The following is a 21,679-nucleotide window of genomic DNA, read 5'->3' on the forward strand; positions in this document are numbered from 1 at the left end:
TTTCTGTTTATCTAGTTTATGGTACGACATGGCGGAGAAAAGCAAGGAGGAAGAATTCATGAAAGAAAATATTCTAAATTTCAACAATGAGAGGCGAAGTAGTAAACAGTGGGTGAAACTTAACGTTGGGGGAACATATTTTCTAACTACTAAAACTACGTTGTCTAGGGATCCTAATTCATTTTTGTATCGATTAGTTCAAGAGGATAGCGACTTGATTTCAGACAGGGTTAGTATTTTGGTTATTTCTTTGATTACATACATATTAGTGCTGTTTGCTAATTTTCCTTTGCCTTTCAGGACGAGACCGGAGCTTACCTAATAGACCGAGATCCCACGTACTTCTCACCGGTGCTAAATTACCTCCGTCACGGTAAACTGGTTATCAACAATGATATCGCTGAAGAGGGGGTTTTAGAAGAGGCAGAATTTTATAACGTTACGGAGCTCATTAGATTAATTAAAGAAAGAATATGTCTCAAAGAAAGACGACCAACGAAAGATTCTAAAAAGCATGTGTATAGAGTTTTACAATTTCACGAGGAAGAGCTGACTCAGATGGTGTCCACTATGTCGGACGGGTGGAAGTTCGAGCAGTTGATAAACATAGGGTCCCAGTACAACTACGGCAGCGACGAGCACGCGGAGTTCCTGTGCGTGGTGTCGCGCGAGTGCGGCAGCACGCCGCTGCCCGCGGGCGATGTGGAGCCCACCGACCGCGCCAAGGTGCTGCAGCAGAAGGGCTCGCGCATGTGAGGGCGAGTGCGCGCGCGCCGCCGCCGCCGCTGCCGACGCCGCAGACTGCTAGTGCCAGTGTGAGATGACTCTGTAAATAGTTATTCTAGTGTGAGCAGTCTGACTTTAAATTTAATGTTTATTCAATTTTCTCTTTTGTGTAAAGATGTATCGTGGGGAAAGCCAATTTATGTGGCCATTCAACTGAGAAAGTTTTTATGTGTATTTGGGAGGCTGTTTTATCTTTTGGCTGTTTATACATTTAATGTAATACTTGTTTTTTTATATGTTTTCATTTGATAAGTCAATTAGGTAATCAAAAAATTTCAGTTTATTTATTTAGTGTATATTAGATAAATACTCAGAAGATGATGAAGTCATGTTGAGTCTCACAGTCTGTAGTAAACAATAGGTGAAGGATGACTGAATGCTGATTGAAGTTCAAATAAAATTTATACCGCCGCCGCGCCACTCCAATAGGAACAATGTTTTATACTATATGAGCTAAATGTATTTTGATCCCTAGAATTTGTAAATTTTTCTTATAAGGAACCATAAGTTGTAAATAGTACCTATATTGATGTATTTTATAAATCCCACAAAAGAGAAATGAAGCTCATTGGCAAACATGGATTAATGATTATACACCAAGAACCCTATTTGAAATTGTTTCATTTGTAAAACCTATAATACTGCACTGTACTGTAACAAATGACTTATTGGTCATTATGTATTAGTCACGCTAGAGAATGAGTTGTCTGTATCTAAGCAAAGCTAAGCAATAAAAATGGGAAGTAAAATTAGTTGGTATAAGTATTATGTAAGATGTAAGTATATAATTTTTTTGATCCTACATGTTATAGTTTTATATAAAAAGTAAAATGCTATAGATATTAATCTCAGTAATGTAATAAGTGCACTTATTGCAGTTTTACACTGAAGCTGAATTGTAATAAAATCTGTTTAAATCATAGTTCAGATTAGATTATGGTAAAGAATGTAACCCATTCTGAAGGCACCAAATGAATATTTAGCTAAATCGACTCTGTGTACGCTATTATAACTTTTGTAAATGTAATGTATTGTACCTTTTTTCCAAGATTTGAAAGTGCTGAAATAATTTAATGTGCCTTCAGAATCGTTCCAATTATGTACTTACTACATAAACATGTTTAATATATACAAAACACCTTAATTTTTGGTTACCTTTATTTCACTGAATAAGTAAACAACTTTGACTGAAAATGTAATATGATTTGACACGCCTTGATAGTCATCGCTTAAATATTAATTAAATGTAATCACAATTACTTTCTAAGTTAATCAATTTCATAACTACAATATATATAAATCTTTAACACGATGTTTTTTTTATAAAAATAAACATTAGCACTATTTAAAACTTATTAAATTACACAATGTATTATAAAATATTGCATTTTAGCTGCTTTTAACACAAGTTAACAAGAGATCTTACATTAGACACTCGATCGTAAAAATTATGTTGACACTTGTTTCAAATACAGAAAAATTCACAAGGTTAATAAGGCAAAGGGGTTTATTGTTAGTGGAGGTGTGTGGGCGGGCGCGGGGCGCGGGGGCGGGGGCGGGCGGCTAGCACCAGTCCGCCATGTAGGTGAAGTCGGTGAAGAGGCGGTGGTCGGCGGCGGAGAGCGGGCGCGGCTCGCGCGGGGGGGTCAGCACGGCCGCCTCGCTCGTGAACTCGCTGTCGAAGTTGCTGACGTCCTCGAGCGTGCTGACGGTGGGCACGAAGGGCGGGCGCACCTTGCGCAGCAGCAGCTGCTCCCAGTCCACGTTGCGGAAGAAGGCCTGCTTCTTGACGTCCTCGGCGTCGCGCTCCGACGAGCCGAGCCGCCGCTCGGGGTTCTTGCGCAGCAGCCGCCGCATGAGCGCGATGGCCTCCAGCGACAGCGCGCGCGGGTAGCGCACCTCGTCGTTCACGATGGAGTCGAACACCTCGCCCTCGTCCTCGCCGGGGAACGGGGACTCGCCCACCAGCATCTCGAACACGAGCACGCCCAGCCCCCACCAGTCCACGGCGCGCGTGTACGACGTCTCCGTCAGCACCTCGGGCGCCAGGAACTCGGGCGTGCCGCAGAACGTGCCCGTGCGGTCGCCCCAGCCCATGCCCTCCTTGCACAGCCCGAAGTCGGCGATCTTCACGTAGCCGTCCGTGTCCAGCAGCAGGTTGTCGAGCTTGAGGTCGCGGTAGATGATGCGGTTCTCGTGCAGATACTGCAGGCCCAGCACCACGCACGCCGCGTAGAAGGCGGCGCGCGGCTCCGCGAACACGTCCGCGTGGATGTGCATCATGAGGTCGCCGCCCGCCGCGTACTCCATCACGAAGCACACGTGCTGCTCCGTCTGGAAGCACGCGAACAGGTTCACGAGGAACGGGTGCCGGATGGCGTTGGCCACCTCGAAGATGCGCTTCTCCGACAGCAGCGAGTCCACCTCGTCGCGCGCGATGATGTCGCCCTTCTTGAGCGCCTTGATGGCGAAGTACTCGCCCGTGGAGCGGTACTGCGCCAGCATCACCTTGCCGAAGTGGCCGCGGCCGAGCACGCTCAGCAGGCGGAAGCTGTCCATGCACATGTCGGCGGCGCGCGGCTCGGGGCGCGGGGCCACGGCCAGCGCGCCCGCCGCCGCCGCCAGCTGCTCCTCCGCCGGGAACTCGGGCTGCAGCCGCGGCGAGGGCGAGGGCGGGTACTCCACGAGCGGCGCGGGCTCGGCGTGCGCGTCGCGCGTGTACGAGTCCTCCAGGAAGGCGAAGGCCTCCTGCAGCTCGCGCTCCATGCGCAGCGTGGACACGTGCGGCGCGGGCGCGGGGCGCGGCGCGGGCGCTGCGGCGGGGGCAGGGACGGCGGGGGGCGCGGGGGGCAGGCCCAGCGGCCGCACGCCCGCTTGCCCCGCCGGCGCCGCGTCGTCGCGCTCCCCCGGCTCGGGCCCCGCACTGCTCATGTGCGCCGCCTGGATGTTCTGTATGGAGGGCGAGGAGCGCTTCAGCAGTCGGCCCAGCACCACCGCTGGGATCTTCATGTCGCCGTAGGAAGGTCTCGGTATGTTCTTGCCCTGCTGCTTGAATATTTTCTTTTGTCGCTGGAGCTTGGGTTTCCTCGAGATGATGGGATTGAGGAATTTAATTTCTGCGAAGAGCAGTCCCTTGGGCTCGAGCTCGAGCGCCATGCCGTGGCGCACGTCATCGATGAACTCCTCGAGGCGCAGCACCTTCACGGCGCACAGCCCGCGCCAGTCGCGCCAGTGCACGCCGATCTCCAGCTCGCGCGACTTGTCCAGCCTTATGGAGAACCTGAAGTTATACAACATTTAACTAAAATATAGTATTGATAACTGAAGTTTAAGGAGAAGCAGGACACTATTTATTTTTTTAACGTTCAAATGAAGGTTATGGAGGAAAAGCAAAGCACAAATTAAAATAATTATTGTAAGTACTTAATACTAAATTGGGAATCAATATTAGTACTAATTATTATGGTGCCTAGATTGTAAAATGTGAATAATTTATTATCATATCCATTAAAATAAAAATAGTTTAAGAACAAGAACTTCCTAAATGTCATTTTCTCATTTTTGTAATGAATCTAGAATAAATGCAACAAGATCATAAGTGTATATCCTTTCAAATACATACAATAATATCTATACTTTTTTTTAAAACCATTAGTTGACAATAAATGTGATTTAAGTGCACCAGTGGAAAGATCTTGGTTGTATATTTCACCATTCAAATTCAGCAATAACATGGCCTGAGGTACAAATTATAATAATGTAGGTAAAAAGCTTGAGAATGGCCATGGTCATAGATAACATCATGTGGCCACATTTTATGAGATGATAAGCACACATGACTCATTGAAATGTAATCATAGATAGCAAACTGTGTGAAAATTGATATAACTTTAGTACCAGATAGCATTAAACTAAATTGAAGGCAATAAAAAATTATGCTAAACAAACTGGGTTTCTTTAAGATTTAGTTAATAAAATTACTCTAGATTTGATTAGAGATGATATCCCTTGATAAGTCACTAAAATATGTAAGAAAGAAAAATCTTTGACCTTCTCATAAACTTTGCTTCATTGAATAGTCATCAAAAATTGAATGTGATGTGTTTGTGTTTACCTCTGGTCCCAGGCCTGCTGTGAGCAGGCGCGCCAGCTGGTCTGCGCCACCGTGTGGTTGTCCAGCTTCATCACCGCCATTATCTCATTGCTAATGTCTTCTTTTATACTGTATGTGTACTTCATTGAGTTGCGGATGGCAACACCTTTCACAAAAGACTTCAAATCGGAGGGGCTTGATAATGGATCTTTTCGACTGCGGCCTGGAACATCATCCAGGAGATCCTGACAGCCCATCAGTCTCACTTCCAGAGTACCTGTGACCTGAACACACGGGCTGATCATAGGAGCGGGAGAGGAGAACTGTGAGCGAGGCCCGCTGGCCCCAGACAGACTCACATAGCCCGGGCTAGAGCCTGTACTGCGCAGTTCATTACTCAATTCAATAAATGCTGCACTTTCAGAGGGAAGTTCATTTCTTCGCATGTCTAGGGATCTACGTAGCAGATCCAACTTTTGTGTTGATTCAAAGAGACTTGTTTGAGCTTCTTGTAAAGCTTTCTTATCTGCAATTTTTTTGTCACTTTGCAGCAGTCTTATAGCATTCTTGGAGCCCTCCACTACAGCTGCTTCAATCCTCAATCGGTTCCTCAGTTCTGCTATTCGTTCATCTAAAAGTGGGTCCACTCCACTCATGTCTGCAGTTCTACCATCACCGTTGGCTCCGGCACTGTCATTTCCTTTTTGTTGTTGTTTAGCTAGTTTAGATATGCGTAACTTTAAATATTCAATCTTATCTTTAGAATCTGCCAGCATTTGGTGTGCCTCGGCCAGGAGCTTCTTGTCGCGGGACTGGTTGCTGGCGCTGATGCTGTGGATCATGTTCTCGGCGCCCTGCTTGACCTTGAGCTCGATGTTGAGCTGCTTCTGCAAGGAGGCGAGCTTGCGGTCGGCGGCGGGCTCGCCCAGCGCGCGCTGCTGCTGCGCCGCCTCGCTGGCCAGGATCACCTCTTCGTCGTACGACAGCTCCTCGGGCGACGTGGGCGCCGACTGCCCGCGCGACAGGATCAGCTGGGATTCTAGTTCTTGCAAGTCAGATTTTAATTCGTTCAGTGTTATATTCGCTTTCTTTACAATATTAGCGACGTCAGAGAGTGAGCGGCGGTCGGTGGCCACTTCGCGCAATTTCTCCGCTCCTTCCTTTATTTTGAGTTCCTTACGTATTTTTCTGCGTATAGCATCCTTGAGCTCCTCCAACTTTGAAGGCAGAGCTATTTCTGGAATCCCTTCCGTCTTGACTCCGTACTTGTCCCCCAGCTCGTAGAGAATGGGGTGCCGAATATAATCACCGTGATAATAACCTGGGTCTGCCATAATTGAGGATGCACAGACGAACGTCAGTTAACCATAATTATGTGGGAAAATAACTCTAGTATTGCTTTTTGGATCACAAGTTGCAAGTGGCAACAGGGAATTTATTTGTACTGGTACTTTTCGATGTAAAACACGAAAACATTATGTTAAAACAGAATTTGAAACATAAATTATACTAAAATAAATGCAAAATTAAAAAACGAAACACATCTACGACGAACGAAACTCTAGACTACCATAGACAAAACAATTATAGTTTTAAAGCTTCCAATCTTGAATCATAGAGTAGTCATAAAAAAATCTACGCACTGCGTTTTTTTGCCGTACCTTTTTTCATCGATAAGGACTGAAATCTTGTAATCTCGTCAGTCGAATATAAATACATAAAATATGTTTACCAATGCCTCTCAAGAAACACAAGTAAGTTTCTCTAAAGCTGCGTACAGACCGGCCCAACGAACGCCCAACGATGGATATGTATCATACATAATAAAGGGTAGATTGCAGCAACGAAGATCAACGAAACCCGTTCGTTGGCGTTCGTTTGGCCGGTCTGTACGCAGCTTAAGGAGAAGCTCGGGTGGGAGCTCGCGGCGAGACATGGTGAGGCGAGAGGCAAGTGCTCTCGGGTGAGAGTGTACAGCCACCATAATGAGCATGGCATTCTGATATAACATGTTCTGTGGCTGACACAGAGTGACTAATATCTAGCTTAGCTTTGATTTTCATTTTCAAGTCAAAATCAAAAACAACCTCACTCAACTTTCACTTCCTCTTTCACACGAAATATTGCCAAAAAGACAAGTATTGGGCATCAAGCAAATTGGATTACGTTTCAAATTGCATCCGGAGTTAAAGTGAATCATATTAAATGAAACTCATCGAAGATACTGGAAAAAGCTGTCAAACAAAAGTGCCGCTGTCAATCTCCCTTGTTCAAGAGCTGGGACAGCGTTTCGATGCAAAAATTATGCCAGTAAAAGTAGATATAACTCCTCCGCCGCCGGCCAACTCCAAGCAGCCAGGGGTGACCAAGTCCCTGCTGTACAACGGCTCCAAGTTCCAAGGACACCAGAAGTCCAAGGGGAACTCATACGAGGTGGAGGTGGTGCTGCAGGTGAGTGAACTACGCAGCGGCGCCGTCAGCTCTCGCGCTGGCTTCTTGTCAGTGGTATGCGAGACTTATACAGTTTCTATGCAGCAAACAATCATGAAATATTCTTAAAATTCATTTTCTGTAATAATAATATTGATAAACAATTTTTTGATTTCAGCATGTGGATGAAGCAAATTCATATCTGTGTGGATATTTAAAGATCAAAGGTCTAACAGAAGAGTTTCCAACACTGACAACCTTTTTTGATGGTGAGATTATATCAGCCAAATATCCATTTCTCACAAGGAAATGGGATGCAGATGAAGATGTAGACAGAAAACATTGGGTAAGATTTGCCGCGCAGCGGGCTGTGTTCAGTGAGCTCATGGGTCATAGGTACCGGACACTTGGGGTCACTGCAGGAGATAAGAAAACTTTCCCCTCAATACAAAGATACTAATGTGTAACTTTATTATTTTCAGAGTAAATTTGACTTGTTTGTGCCGTACTTGAAGACTTTCAACTCTGACTCGTTTGACTATGAGTCCCTGGAGAAGGCGGACTACGTGTTCATGCGGTGGAAGGAGCACTTCCTGGTGCCGGATCACACAATAAGGGATATAAATGGTGCTTCATTCGCTGGCTTCTACTACATCTGCTTCCACAAATCCGCAGCCACCATCGAGGGCTACTACTACCATCGGAGTTCGGAATGGTAACACACTTGTTTGATCTGCTTATATACTAATCACATAATATTATAATAGACTTAGAGGCCAGTGACGATGATGATTATATAAAAATAGCTTCATATTTATTGATGAATATGTTTATAATGATGATGATTGTGGTTGCAGGTACCAGTCCCTGACGCTGAGCCACGTGCCAGAGCACAGCATCCAGATCTATGAGTTCAGATGAAGCCGTTGTTGTGTGAACTTTGTGTCTGCTTGTATGTACTTACTTGTTCCAGTTAAGTCTAAAACCTGATTACATCTAAAGCAACTCAATCTTAAGTTTTATGACATATCTTAAGTTTAAATTACGTCAGTGGAAATGCTATAGTGATTTTGTTAGGAACTACATGATGTGTAGAAATATGGTGTAGTATGAATGTAGCTATGTACATACTGTGTAAACTGTGTCTGTACCACGTCTCCCGCCCGCCGGTGCCTCGGCCCGCCCCGCGCGCTGCAGGCGCCGCGCTGAATACTCATTACAGTTTTGTTTAGTAATTTAATGAATTTTAATAATCTTGAATGTAACATCAGCTTTGTAATATCATCAGCCATTATTGTAAAGTATTCTTGTATTGTGATATTTTGTACAAATTACTTGTATTTTTGTAGGTGTTAACTCTTTAGTTGCATAATTATTGTTATTGTAGTTGTTTGAGGGTGGACGGCGGGGCAGAGTGTGAGCAAGTACAGTCTCTCATTTGAACAAGTAAATATATTCAATTTTTCAAATTAATTTGGTAAACGTGATTTCATATGGATGTTATCTGAATGTTAAATTGATTTCTTTTTTCAATAAAATATATGCAATGAATTTCTAAAGCCTTTATGTCTCATTGCACTAATCGCTCTGATTATGTTAAGTGGTCTAACAAGTGAAACAAAAAATCATTTCATTTGATTTATTTACAGTAAAATACTGGCATTATTGTTAATTTGTAGTTTTGTAATTGTACTGAGTGTGTCAGGTCCGGCTCCGGCGCACGGGCAGGTACATGTTACACTCTTGTGTAATTTTAGAATTTTTATATTCGTTACAATCGATCGTTACGATCGGATTAGTTAAATATTATTTTTTATAGAATTTGATACATTTTCAACTTAATATTTAATAAATTATTAGAGTGACGACATCGAATTACGTCTAGATAACATAGTGTCGGCGGCGGCGGCGGCGAGGCCCCGCGCCCCGCACCCCGCGCCCCGCGCCCCACGCCGCCGCCGCCGGCTAGCCACTACTCACTACAGAAACACATTGAACCAAGCTATAGCTACATACACTGGTTTTGGATATCATAATAATTTGTAACATCTAACTCTGAATTAATTTTCATATTGCAGATTGCAGTAGGTACTTATTCTTAATATTTGATTAGAAAAATACATAAATCACTATACAAGTATACATCCTCTAAATTAGTCTACTTCGTTTCATTTAAAAATATTGTGATAGGTAAATATTATGTATGCACAACATCGCAATACTAATTAATAACTAAAAGCTTAATTCTAAACTTTGGTGGGATCGATAAATCTGAAATAGTTCGGCAAAAATAATAACGCGATAATTTTTGTTGTCGTTTAGGAATATCAATATTCTTCTGACTTTTAATTTTAGGCAAGGAGGCATATATTGATGCTATCAAAGTTTATTTAGTAACGTTCTACATAAAATCAGCCTTTCGCTCACCGCAGATACTGTAATAATTGTATTGTAATCGCTTAGATCAGCTCTATCATCTAGCTACGACACAAACAAGCAACAAGTTATTTTTGTGTAGAACGTGGTTGAGGGTTGCTGACCGCAGCGTATTTTTGTAACTTACATTTTGCTATTAAAAGTAACAGGCCAGTGCCATTTCATATTTATATTTGCATATTTTCTGTAAAAACATTTACTTAAACCGAGTAAGACGAACCTAAATGAATTCACAACTAGAGAACATGACAAAAATATACACCGATTAATATAAATTAGTATACTTAGGTACATAAAACATAATTTATATTTAAATATTTAAAACAATGATAATACTATGTGAACAATTCTAGCAGCACAATAAAAACACTTAACTTATATTTACAAAGAACTTAAACAACAAAATATTTAACACAACTATGACTGTAATATTTGGCTTTGAAACATATATTATAGGCTAATATACTGAAAGCTATGGAAGAGACCGGCGCAGGCAGCTGAGAGTTACAAGAGACTTCTTATAAAACAAGCTCACCTAGACTAACACGGAGATTAGTTATCATAAATCGCTTCGAGGGATATGTTAGTGCAATCAATATGTCGAATAAATAGTATAATTTCCATAGCTGACATTATATATCGTCGGGTAACATCCATGGTCGGGCGGCGCGGGGCCTATCTGTTGGCGACGCCGTCGGCGCTGAACCAGTGGCGCAGCCCCAGCAGGCCGTACAGGTCCCGGTCGGGGGCGCGGGGGCGCGCGGCGCGGCGCGGGGGCGCGTAGCCCGCCCCCCGCACGTAGTGGTGGTGGCGGCGCGGGTTGGCGGGGGGCGCGTACAGCCCACCCCCCGGCGCGCGCCCCCGCCAGTAGTCCTGCACGTGGCGGAACGGGTAGGCGGGCGGCGGCGGGTAGCGCACGTACCCCTCCCCCGCCCCCGCCCCCGGCTTGTTCCTGCGGTGCTGCAGCCTGGTTCGCGTCCCCAGGATACCTTCATCCTTGTACGGATAGTTCTTCTGGTCTTTGGAGAAATTATCGTCTGTTGTCACTTCGGCGTAACGGCTGATAATCTTGATCGCTTCGCCGATGTCAGAGTATTCTGTTTCAGGGTTTAGCTTCGTCTTGTCAATATCTTTTTGTAGTTCGTGTGCCTCAATGGGCTTATTGTTTGTGCTGTTCACTAGTACCGGAGCCGTCTCGGAGGAATTTCCTTCAGATGGAAGCTCATGAGTCACGTTGGCGGCCAGCGCCTGCGTGTCGTTGGCGCGGCTCCCCGGGGTCTCCGGGGCGGCCTGGGGAGCCGGCTCCGTTGGTTCATCAGTTTGGTCTTGTTGATTGTCAGTTTTGTTTGTTGGTATATTAAGGATCGGGTCATAGTTGACTTGTCCGTAGAAAACTTCTTTCTGTCCGACTTCGGGTGTCGGTTCCTCGTGGGGGGCGTCGGGCGCGGGGTCGCGGGGGCTGTCTCGCTTGGGCTTGTCGAGGTAGTAGCCGGTGTAGGCGGGGGCGGGGGCGGCGGGGGGCGCGGGGGGCGCGGCCTGGCCCCCGAGCTGCAGCTGCAGCAGCTCCAGCTCCGCCTGCAGGCCGAGCCCCGCCTGCTGCTCCGAGTCCTTCTTGTCCAACTTCACATCATTGTTCTGAAAAATACATAACTAAAGTTAGCCCATGTAATCTGTTGCTCATTAAGTAAATGAACTCATTTGTTAAGTCTCCTCTGAGGTTTTATTTGCTTAGTTAAATCGTTGGTGATGAGTTGATGACTGATGATGAGGTCGAACTCGAATGTAGCTAGGTACATTATCAAGTAAGTAGGTACTAATTATCGTCATTATCAATATTGGCGGGCTACTGACCTGTTGATCGGCCTGCAGCGGCTGCGGGCGCGGCAAGGCGGGGCCGAGCGGCAGCGTGAGCTGCAGCGGGCCGGGCTCGCCCTCCTCGTAGCCGTAGTCCAGCGCCTCCCCCTCCCCCCCCGCCGGCGCGTAGATCGCGTTCAGCTGCTCCAGCAGGATGCGCTGGTGCTCCTCCGCGTCCACCGTCACCGCCTGCAACAGGACAACACCGATGTTACTCGTATTTCTCAATGGCCGTACTTAGTTATTAAACATAGCATTTGATTAGCGTTCAGGCACTATACCTACTACTCATTATTGAGTAATTTATAAGTAGATGTCTAGGTAAAATTATGTGTACTTAATAAGACTTAAGACTACCCCATCTATGGGGTTGGTCTGACAACTTGGACAAAACGTTATTAAGTAGAACTGAAATAGAACTGACCTGCACACAGCCGTCGCTGTCGAGCCGCTGTCCCTTGGGGCAGACGAGCGGCGTGATGAAGAGCGACTTGGTGGTGATGCGGCGCGGCGGCGCGCTGGGGTTGCCGCTCTCCGGGCTCTGCAGCCACGAGCGCCAGGCCAGCTCGGCGGCGTGGCGGTCCAGCGTGCGCGCCGGCCGCCGCGTGGTGGTGGCCACGTGCGCGGGGGCCGCGGGGGGCGCCCTCTGCACCCCCGCCCCCGCCGGCGCCCCCGCCGCCCCCGCCAGCGCGCAGCACGCCAGCACCAGCCACAGGTACATCGCACACGTCTGAAACAAACCAAGCTCAGAGTGAGTCATATTACGATATATTTAGGTTTTCTTCACGCAAAGTACCGTCGAAATTATGATTGGATCGAAACTTTAACAAACAATTAATATAAGGTTTTACGCTAATTCATTAACGCACATTACACGTGCGAGTGTCCCCTGTTCTCAGTTCACTCTGTCTCCTAATTAACATCACTAAACTGACTATAGTGATATCTTCTTCGTCAGTACCAGTAAGTGCTATAATCAGCAGTTAATGACCTGTTAACGACTAACTGGTAGTGGCCCATTAGTGTTTACAGATGAGTTGCGTTGTGAATTGAATCCAGGAGCGGGTGATGTCAAGTGGATCAAGGTGCGGCCTCTCCCATTAGCTCAATGGATGCGCGGAGGACCGCCGGGCACGTCGTCGTCACCGCACTATCATTATTCAAAGTGACTTTCGATTTCTATACAACAATTGGCTCGCATTATATCACGCATGATAATTTGACAGGCGACCATTACGACGAGATAAGTTGTAACTTTTATTATAATGCATACCAAATAGGTAGAAATTCGACCTTGAGGCCCTTTATCAAGTTAAAGAAAAGTGAAAGCCAGTTAACACAAATGTATGATGAGGAGAGAGATAGCTATGTGTAGTTAGAAATTGGCGTGCAAAGCTTGCTGCGCACCTCGAGGGAGCGTCTCCGTGGGCACCTTCCTTGTGCACCACCGTGCATCCCTCGCGTGAACCTCTCCTGTGCACCCACGCGGGGCCCGTGCACCTGCCTCCGGGTGCCGGCGGGGAGGTGCGTAGGTATTCCACCGCATTGTTTGCAAATCCCTGATATGAAGCGGATGTAGTTAATGGTTAATTCCTCATCATTTAATGCCCATTTTACGTTTGTCATTCTAGAAAGTGAAAGATAAGTGCATGTACAATTTGGTGTAATGGCTGCTGTGGGCCAAGAAACGAACATCTGTGTTCGTTATGTCTTTATATGCGGAATATTAAGCTTTTACTTTAATGAATATGAAGCAAAACATTAAACTTTTTTCTCTGATTGCTAGGTAGGTACGCAACGCTTTATAACCAACCCACTCAAAATTGTTTCAGCAAGAAGAGCCTAGCCTACCTAGTACCTACCATAAAACTTTCTATATCCCACAGTTAACAGTTAATAAAGTAAGTACTTATAGTCCCTTTTACAGAGGGAGTAAATAGGTAGGAGGGTAACCTAATTGGGTAAATCTCAAAGTTTTTCTTTTTGTAAGAGCGGGGCTGCCCGAAGGTCCCTGGTTGTGTGCAACTGACATTTGGTCGATTTGCAAAAACAACACACGCGAGTAGTGCGCAGGCGGCGGCGGCGGCGGCGGCGGCGGCGCGGGGACTCGGCCAGCCGAGTAGATGGCACTATTGGCACTCAAGGTTGGGTATTTTCCTCTCACTATGCACATGTGTAATTGTTTATAGTTTCTTGTATAAGTAAACGTTCATCTGATATCTTGGACTTAAAGCATATCAACTATCCTACCGACTTACATTTCAGTAAATGATAGGTAATCGCACTCCCTATTTAGCCGAGAGGTAAGGTCTAGTAGGGGTAGGGGGCCTAAGGTAGAACAACATTTATTTTATAAAAATAAGGGCTGGAATCATCCACCCGTAATCCGTTTTACATATGCACTATGCAGATTTTTTCACAATACAATATTGGTGGGCTCAGTTAGTGTGTAAACTACATATTGCAACGGGCTTGTATGTAGCAGTTTCAGATTTTTATGCAATGCAGAACTTGGTAATGAGTTTGGCAACAATATTTTAATAATTTCCTTGACCCTAGCTGTGCATACAGACGAGGCCATTAGTAAAGTTGCAAGCAAGTGAGCAGTGGCCAGTGACTAACTTTTCAATAGACTTTCATCGACTGTTGTTCATGAGCACTAAAAATGGAAAGTCATTTCTCTTGCACAGCTTTATGCAGCGATGGAGATGGCGCTCAGCCGTCGGTAAGTTCTAGACATCGGATGCGGAATTTAACGTCTCCCAGCTGTGTTCCAGTTCAGGGTTGCTCCATATGATATGAAGAACAATTTGTGTCTTTCTGGATCGGTGTTTAGTAAATTGAGCGAAATGGGGCAGTGGCTGTTGACCCCTGCGGCCCAGGCCGGCGGGGCGCGGGGCGCGGGGGCGACGCGGAAGCGCGCACCGCGCCGAGATGGGCCCTTCATTGAACTAATTCCTTTGCCTCATTGAAGTGCGCAGCGTTTCTTTCAAATCAAATTATTGTGTGACTACTTCTTGTTATTCCTACATTACGGACGCGTTCGTTGATTGTTATGGCCGAGTCAATTGAAACGTGAGTAGTTGCTACGATCTGTTTCGCTTGTCCGGATGAATTAGATTGTTTACGAAATACCTACCTAAAAACAATGGTTTTTCTGCGGGTGTTTTCCCGAGCCGGCGTCGTGCCCGGCCGGGCCGCCGCCGCCGCCGCCGCTGACCCAATGAGCGAGTCTGTTTACAAAGAGCAGATGCGCGTGCGCATGCCCGTTGTGTATTATTATCTGCACACCGAATGTTGAACCCCACCTTGACCCGCATGTGCGAGCGAGAGGCCGCGAGCGGGACCGAGTCCTTCAGCAGGGTTGCACGGAAATAGCTTTCCAGTCGAACTCGATTCAAGTGCTTCTCGGAAGCTTTCGACCTGATACTAGGTAGGTACATGCGAGCCACTTGAGAAAACTGACTTAGGCTTTGTGCATGGAAAGTTTACAGTGAGTGCGAATACAAGTACTTATAACAAAAATATGACTGGGATCGTAGGCCCGTGGGGACCGCAAGCCCAGTAGCAGCGGGGGCGGGGGCCGTCACGGCGGCCGCGCCGGGGGCAGCTGCCTTGCAACATGTTGTGAGTCGAACTACCGTAATATCTAAATATTTAATTTTTATAGATGAACCTAAGTACCCATTTGTAATACAACTTGATTGAGACTCGCAGGCTAGACGGTATCTGGTATGCGACATTAAAATCTGCTGAACCGTTGGAAAGTGAGCTCGGGAGGTCCCGTCAACGCAAGGTCGTGGTGAGAAGCTGAAGTGTTTGTTTGTGAGTTTGTTCAGAGAAAGTGTGGCTCCTGTTCCGCACAGTGACTGCTCCGCGGTATTTTCGTGTGTGTACCTCCATGTAGGTACTTGTACTGTCGAGTAATCACAACATTTTACATGCACTTTCCATTCGCCATCATCATTACCATGAGCTGCTCATCTTTGCATAGTCGGATGATGCGAGGTGCTAGGTTTGCGTTTCACCGGCGGAGATCATAAATTCAATTCTGCAAAAGTGGAAACAGTAGACTCTGAACTGTGTCCAGAGTCCAGACCGCTTCACGTTATCCTCCGCTGAGTATTTCAATTGTGATCTTTCTTTCGTTAATTTTTTTTCGTTTGGTATTAATACCTAAGTAGTTTAAGTACATATAAGTTCTCACTGAAGTTTTCAGGGAAGCCGGTAATTATCAGCATTCATAACTGGTAATGGCGGTATTTGGGTGTGGTGTTAGTCGGTCTCCAGAATCTTGGGTGGCCGAGACGACTTTCGGGTAACCTGCGAAGTGTCGGGTGCGACAACCCCGCAAACTGCTCATATTAATTAAATTAAATAGAGCTTGAAAAGGATCCTGCACTCAGACAATAATTCGTTTACCGAGCTTGTTTGCGTACCAAGTATACACGTGTATACGCAGCCAAAATGTAATTATTTTCGCCACGGGATCGGCAGAACATGGTACACTGGAAGATAAGTCGACGCTCGCGAGCAGCAAGTGCTTGAGGCTTTTAGTGTTCTGATAAGAGTTGACTTTGAAGATTCCCAAGACCACGCGCTGCCGCTGGTTAAAAATACCGCGTCTGATGCAGGCGGTGGACCCTGGCTTCTCATTACAATACTTCACTGAATGTATTTGTAGTAAGTATATCGTTGAAAAGTGTTTTCAATGTAAAGGTTGTGTTTAGCATTAAGTCTACCCTCTGTACTCTTATTATTTTGCAATATAATGAGCAATAAAATAAAGATTTCATTATAATACGTCACTCAGCGGACATCAGTCGCGCGAATTTTCCGCCGATGCGTCCAGAATATCACCTTCATATTTTTGGAAGCCGAGGCGGAAGCGCGGGCGGCCGTCCACAATGAATACTAAACTCTGTTCTCTGTGCGGTCTGTTTAATAAGTCCCTTTATGTCGCATTTGCAGATCTTATTGGCAGTCAATATCTTTATTGAAAAGAGATAAACTAGTGGTTATGTGCGTGTGGTGCGGCGGCGCCGTGCGGCCGGCTCACGGCCGCGCCGCACAATGGCGGGTGAACTACCTACAGTAAAGGTTACCTGGATGCAATCACCGACAGCTTGATCCATTTTATTTCATTTTATTTTGATCCGGATACGAGCGAGCTTCGATCACACGTCGCCGCGTCGTATTTACCCCGTCCCGAGCGTGATTGACGGTTGCCTCTCGCGGATCTCAGGATGCGGTGTGATGTGACGTTTATCCCTTCACCCTTTCATCGTGATGTATTTTAGATTTGATCTTCGGGTTACTGCGAACCACTGTAATAAATATATCTGAGGAAAGTCATAAACTCACGAGGAACAGGTGATGACGGTACTGCGTATTATAATTTTATGCATCTAGCTTAGACTGTGTGATCCCACGTGTCGCGCTGGTCGCGCTATACAATACAATACAATACAATATAACTTTATTGAACAAAACACACAACATACATTAAATTACAAAAGGAGTAAGCACAATAGGCGGCCTTATCGCTAAAAGCGATCTCTTCCAGGCAACCTTTGGGTGAATGAGAGACTTATTGAGTAGAAGAGGAAGGTGTACACGTATTGCATTTAAATACTAGTGATATTTTTATGTTTTAATAATAAATACTTAGATACATACATACAAATATAATAGATACTTATATATATACATACATACTTATATAAAGATTTATACGTAGGTAGGTACTATTAAATGATGGACAGATACTAATCCTTTACTTGTCTTTTGAAAGCAAAAGCTGATTTTGCACAACGGATTTCCAATGGCAGTGAGTTCCACAGCCGTATGGCGGTTACTGTGAAGGAGTTGCCGTAAAACTCAGAGGTGTGCGTTGGAAGCTCCAACAAAAGCCTTTGTGAGGATCTCATCGGCCTGTTGTCTGCGTGAAGTTTAAAAACGAAGCGCTCTTTAAGGTACGCCGGTGTTGAGGGATTGAACAGCACAGAGTAGAGTAAGGAGAGAATATGAGCATTCTGGCGAAGGCGGATTGGGAGCCACTTGAGCTAAGTGCGGTATTCGGATATGTGATCAAATTTGCGTAAACCAAATATGAAACGTATGCAAAAGTTACGCTATAAACTACAAGTTTCACTTTTGGTCGTCCTTCAGCGTCGTCCGGTTTATAAGACCATTTAATTTAGTTGATTTTGAAGCCGTAAGTAAGTTAACGCCCCGCCCAGCGCCCTGGGCGAGCGAGAGTAAGTTTATTCATCCCGCAGCGAGCGTGTCCTCATTGCAGTTTAATTATGTTTGTATTTGACACTCTCTGTTCCGCCTTTATGTCCGTAGTTATGGGCCTACTCTCCAAACTTGTCCACTGCTTCCTCAGTAAGTCCTTTGATTCGCTGGCAGTACTACCCTGGTCCCTGTTCCCTACAGACAACTAGTGAGGGTAGTAGAGGGGGGCTCACCTTGCCTGCGGCGGCCGCGCGGCTCACATGGTCGCGGGCGCCGACACACGCCCTGCCGTTGCCTGCAGACAAACATATTTACATTAATACACAATATAAACAAAATTAACTGCTACTGATACTTGAAACTGGATAGAGTCAAAATAACACTAAGAATAATCTGGTGAGGTAAAAAAGAGGGAACATAGAATATTTCGCGAAAAACTTTTGTAGCTGTCTCGGCTATTGAGAGAGAAAAGCCTGCGTAAACTCTGAGAACTTATCACCTTTGCCAGTAAGTATCTCTACCGAAGCTACATTCGATAAACTCTACTGTCTGATAATGAAATAAAAAAGTATAAACGATCGCGCGCCCCGATGACGAGCGAACAAAGAGTCCCGGCCACTGCCGCTACCGCTGCCGCCATCGGTTTAATATAATTTGTAGAACACTTGGCTGCGGCCGTAAACATACGAATATTAATACCCCCTTATTCATAGAGAAGTTACAAAGCGTTTTAACTAATAAACTGTTTTGTCCCTCTCCAACAAAGAACAATTTGTTCTTTGACAGAGAGGGACAAAACAGTTTATTAGTTAAAACGTTTTGTAACTTCTCTATGAATAAGGGGGATAGTGTGTAGACAAGCTCGAGCTGCTCGCGCCCGACCGGTTGCGGAGGCCGGACCACTGTTTACTACGTGTCTTCTAGACTAGGCCTACACTGGTTAGGTTGTAACATTTTATTGCAATAATGTAATTAAACAATTTAAATCTAGTGAGCCAGTTTAGCTTACAAATTATATACTATAGAGTGGGAAAAATACGCAAGAAAAGTTTATAAAACAAAATAAGACATCAGCCGCGATTAAAATCCATTCAGTAAAGTTGGATTGACGTTTAAAACAATAGCTCTATTTACAATAGCTCGCGTAGAGCCGTTATTGTTTTCATAACATTCATACGCAGATCGTTGTGAAAAAGAAAAACAATCGGAGATTTTTCAGCTCTCGCGTGATTCAGCGGACGAGCCGGATCCCGATTCCCTGCTCACTATCGAACATGTCGGCGGCGGCGGCGGCGGCGGCGGCGGGGTGGGGTGATCCCGAAACACGAATCCGGCGCTTTCTAGCATCTGTCGATGTGCCGTGGCGCGGTCACAGGGCACACTGAGCAGTGGAGAAAGCACGAAGTCGGTAACATAGGCTAGCATATGGTAGAGTCTGTGAGGTGGGGCCTCCACTGCAGGGTATCCCACTGTGCTGCGGGTGAGAATGCCGCCGGGCGGGTCTGCAGACGCGGCGGCGCCCCACTGACCGCCGCAAGTGGACCACCAGACCCTTCCCTACACACCAGCTCTGCGCTACCTGTTGCTTTATGACATAAATGTATGTCCCTACTGAAAGCATTGAAAATTATCTAACTACCCGCGATAAACTTTGTATCTCATACTTTCTTGAACCTCATAAGTTGTACTCGTAATTCCACCTGAACCTCATAATCGTCGCAATCTGTTGATGCGTTTCTTGATCTTGATTAGATTAAATACGAATTTAATATTATATTTCTAGACTCCCTAGACTCACTTGAAGTCTTTGTTCACCGAAAAGAAATACCGATAATGTTAAAATACATAAAACATCTCGGAAATTCCTCTAAACGAAACCACTTAATAGCATTCACATTAAAACCGGAAACTAATGAAGCCATTACCGCTGCGAGATACAAACCAGTAGCATTGATTGAGGCCCATTAGAGCCTGCCTCCCTGCCTGCCTGCCTGCCTGGCTGCGGCTGCGGCTGCCGTGGGCGCGGGCTGCAATCTTCGCATTACACAGGCTACAATTTGCCTGCAACCCGACACATGCGATGTGTAAGGTCAAAGATCAAGACGTATACTGCGTACCTACAGTCGAGTGGCATACAGTGCTGTTGTCATTTCATTTTATAGCTAGCAATATATTAGCAATGGTATAATGACTATGTTTAGTAAACCTTTAATGTAGATAAGTATGTATAGTTTAGAGTTTAGTACATGCCAAGTCCTTTCTGTAGCTGGAGATGTGACAGGCGGCACAGTGTCTAGGGTAAGGTTTCAGCGGACATTGTCATGCGGCTCCGTTGTACAAGCGGATTAGAGCCGCCGCCGCCGGAGCTTTGCAGCCCGAGACCTAATTACCAACAATATTACCGCATAATCCGACTCTACATCCACGTGGCCCAAATTTCTTTGTACATTTTACGACCGATATTAGAATTCGTATTTCATTTCGAATTAATTAATAGATCAAACGTTGCGCAGATGTTTGATGACTTGTATATTTTTTATCAATACAAAATCTTGAACTTGGTGCGTGTTTCCGGCTGAATCAGCTGTCTGCCTCTGGGCGTCGTGACATAACGTGCAGGTGCTTTTGTTTATTTTTATAAATAGGATCGTTTGTTCCATGTTCGCTGCAGCGCGCTGCAGTCCGGAGCGACTTCCGCCCGCTAACGAGAACGTCCGGTTTATATCCGATTGGCTGCCGGCGCAAATGAGAGTGACACATTTATAACTCAATATACATATTTTTTAGTTCACTGTTGTGAAAGACTTCGCAAATGTATCATACACAGCACGTCAAACGTCACGGGGCAATCGCAAAAACTATTTTAGCAGTGACATCCGCTCTCTACCACGAGTAGTGTTCGCGTCTCGGCGAGTGCGGCACCTCCTCGTATAAACGACGAAGCCAAACATCGAGGCCGCTTGTTTCTAAACATTGTGTGCAAATCTCTGCCAATAAAAGCAAATATGCAAATAGCGAAGTAGTTGTTTGTTGGTTTATTTGTTCCTCTCTCACTCTCACTGCCGAGGTGTAAGTAAACTCGCTGATTAAGTTAAACGTTAAATTTATTCAGAATAACAAACATTACAGTTTACACATTCATCCAGAGTAACAATGTGCTCGGTCTATCTTATACTATGTGCTTCACTCGGAATGGAATGTACCTAGTATAACTAAATATTAAAGAAAGAAAGGTAACAACAACATTTATGTTCTCCTTTTTGTTTTCGAGGTTTGAATTAATGACTAGACTTTTCAGTTTTCAGTTCTATCTATAATTTCTATGTTTTCAATGCAAGACTAGTAGCAAGACTAGTAGAAGAAGCAGTAAGTAGACCGTCAAAGTGATAAGTACACAATTTGATGTTATTGTTGTTATTAAAGTTTAAAAAACATTCAATAAAAAAAAAAACACGCACTCACGCCTTGTACTAATGTACTCCCTTGCGGGGTAGGCAGAGGTGCATTGCTGCACCCACTTTTCGCCAGAGTGTTGTTTTAGTCCCAATGTAATAGGGGGCGGGCCTATTGCCATTTTACGGGCACATCCAAGACCCGAGAACAAATATCTGTGTTTAAACAAATATCTGCCCCAGCCGGGAATCGAACCCGGGACCATCGGCTCAGTAGTCAGGTCACTAACCACTACGCCATTCGGTCGTCATATAAACATTCAATAAACCAACTAAAAATATGGGGCCAAAGGTTACTACGAATACTTATTATTCAATCATAATGAGTTCAATGTCAATCATAACATAGCGATACTATAATAATGTCTGTCGTTTAAGATTCTAGTAC

The 21,679-nt window shown here is 45.2% G+C and overlaps 4 protein-coding genes across 4 annotated transcripts in view; 2 read left to right on the plus strand and 2 right to left on the minus strand.

The window, feature by feature from the left end:
• Position 1: 1 nt before the first annotated feature.
• Positions 2 to 2,093, plus strand: LOC119691556 (BTB/POZ domain-containing protein KCTD5). The gene is made up of 2 exons (XM_038109292.2): positions 2 to 229; positions 301 to 2,093. The coding sequence occupies exons 1-2, from the start codon at positions 29 to 31 to the stop codon at positions 754 to 756; spliced, it is 657 nt and encodes a 218-aa protein (XP_037965220.1). The 5' UTR covers positions 2 to 28; the 3' UTR covers positions 757 to 2,093.
• LOC119691554 (serine/threonine-protein kinase N) lies at positions 1,927 to 6,463 on the minus strand. Its single transcript, XM_038109288.2, has 2 exons — positions 4,901 to 6,463; positions 1,927 to 4,066 (listed from the first exon to the last, which is right to left on the minus strand). The coding sequence occupies exons 1-2, from the start codon at positions 6,211 to 6,213 to the stop codon at positions 2,350 to 2,352; spliced, it is 3,030 nt and encodes a 1,009-aa protein (XP_037965216.2). The 5' UTR covers positions 6,214 to 6,463; the 3' UTR covers positions 1,927 to 2,349.
• Positions 6,464 to 6,917: 454 nt separating this feature from the next.
• On the plus strand, positions 6,918 to 8,860 carry LOC119691488 (glucose-induced degradation protein 4 homolog). The gene is made up of 4 exons (XM_038109089.2): positions 6,918 to 7,330; positions 7,488 to 7,655; positions 7,792 to 8,024; positions 8,167 to 8,860. Exons 1-4 carry the CDS (start codon positions 7,085 to 7,087, stop codon positions 8,228 to 8,230), a joined length of 711 nt encoding a protein of 236 aa, XP_037965017.1. The 5' UTR covers positions 6,918 to 7,084; the 3' UTR covers positions 8,231 to 8,860.
• Positions 8,861 to 8,934: 74 nt separating this feature from the next.
• LOC119691455 overlaps positions 8,935 to 21,679 on the minus strand; it is a 33,793-nt gene continuing 21,048 nt past the window's right edge. Inside the window, exons 2-5 of the mRNA XM_038108947.2 lie at positions 18,073 to 18,134; positions 12,024 to 12,329; positions 11,597 to 11,788; positions 8,935 to 11,380 (exon numbers count right to left, since the gene is read on the minus strand). Coding sequence (XP_037964875.2) covers positions 10,421 to 11,380; positions 11,597 to 11,788; positions 12,024 to 12,320 — 1,449 coding nt within the window. The 5' untranslated portion in view covers positions 12,321 to 12,329; positions 18,073 to 18,134 and the 3' untranslated portion in view covers positions 8,935 to 10,420. The remainder of the gene's footprint in view (positions 11,381 to 11,596; positions 11,789 to 12,023; positions 12,330 to 18,072; positions 18,135 to 21,679) is intronic.

This window comes from Plutella xylostella, chromosome 17, assembly GCF_932276165.1.
Source record: "Plutella xylostella chromosome 17, ilPluXylo3.1, whole genome shotgun sequence".
Classification (NCBI taxonomy): Eukaryota; Metazoa; Arthropoda; class Insecta; order Lepidoptera; family Plutellidae; genus Plutella; species Plutella xylostella.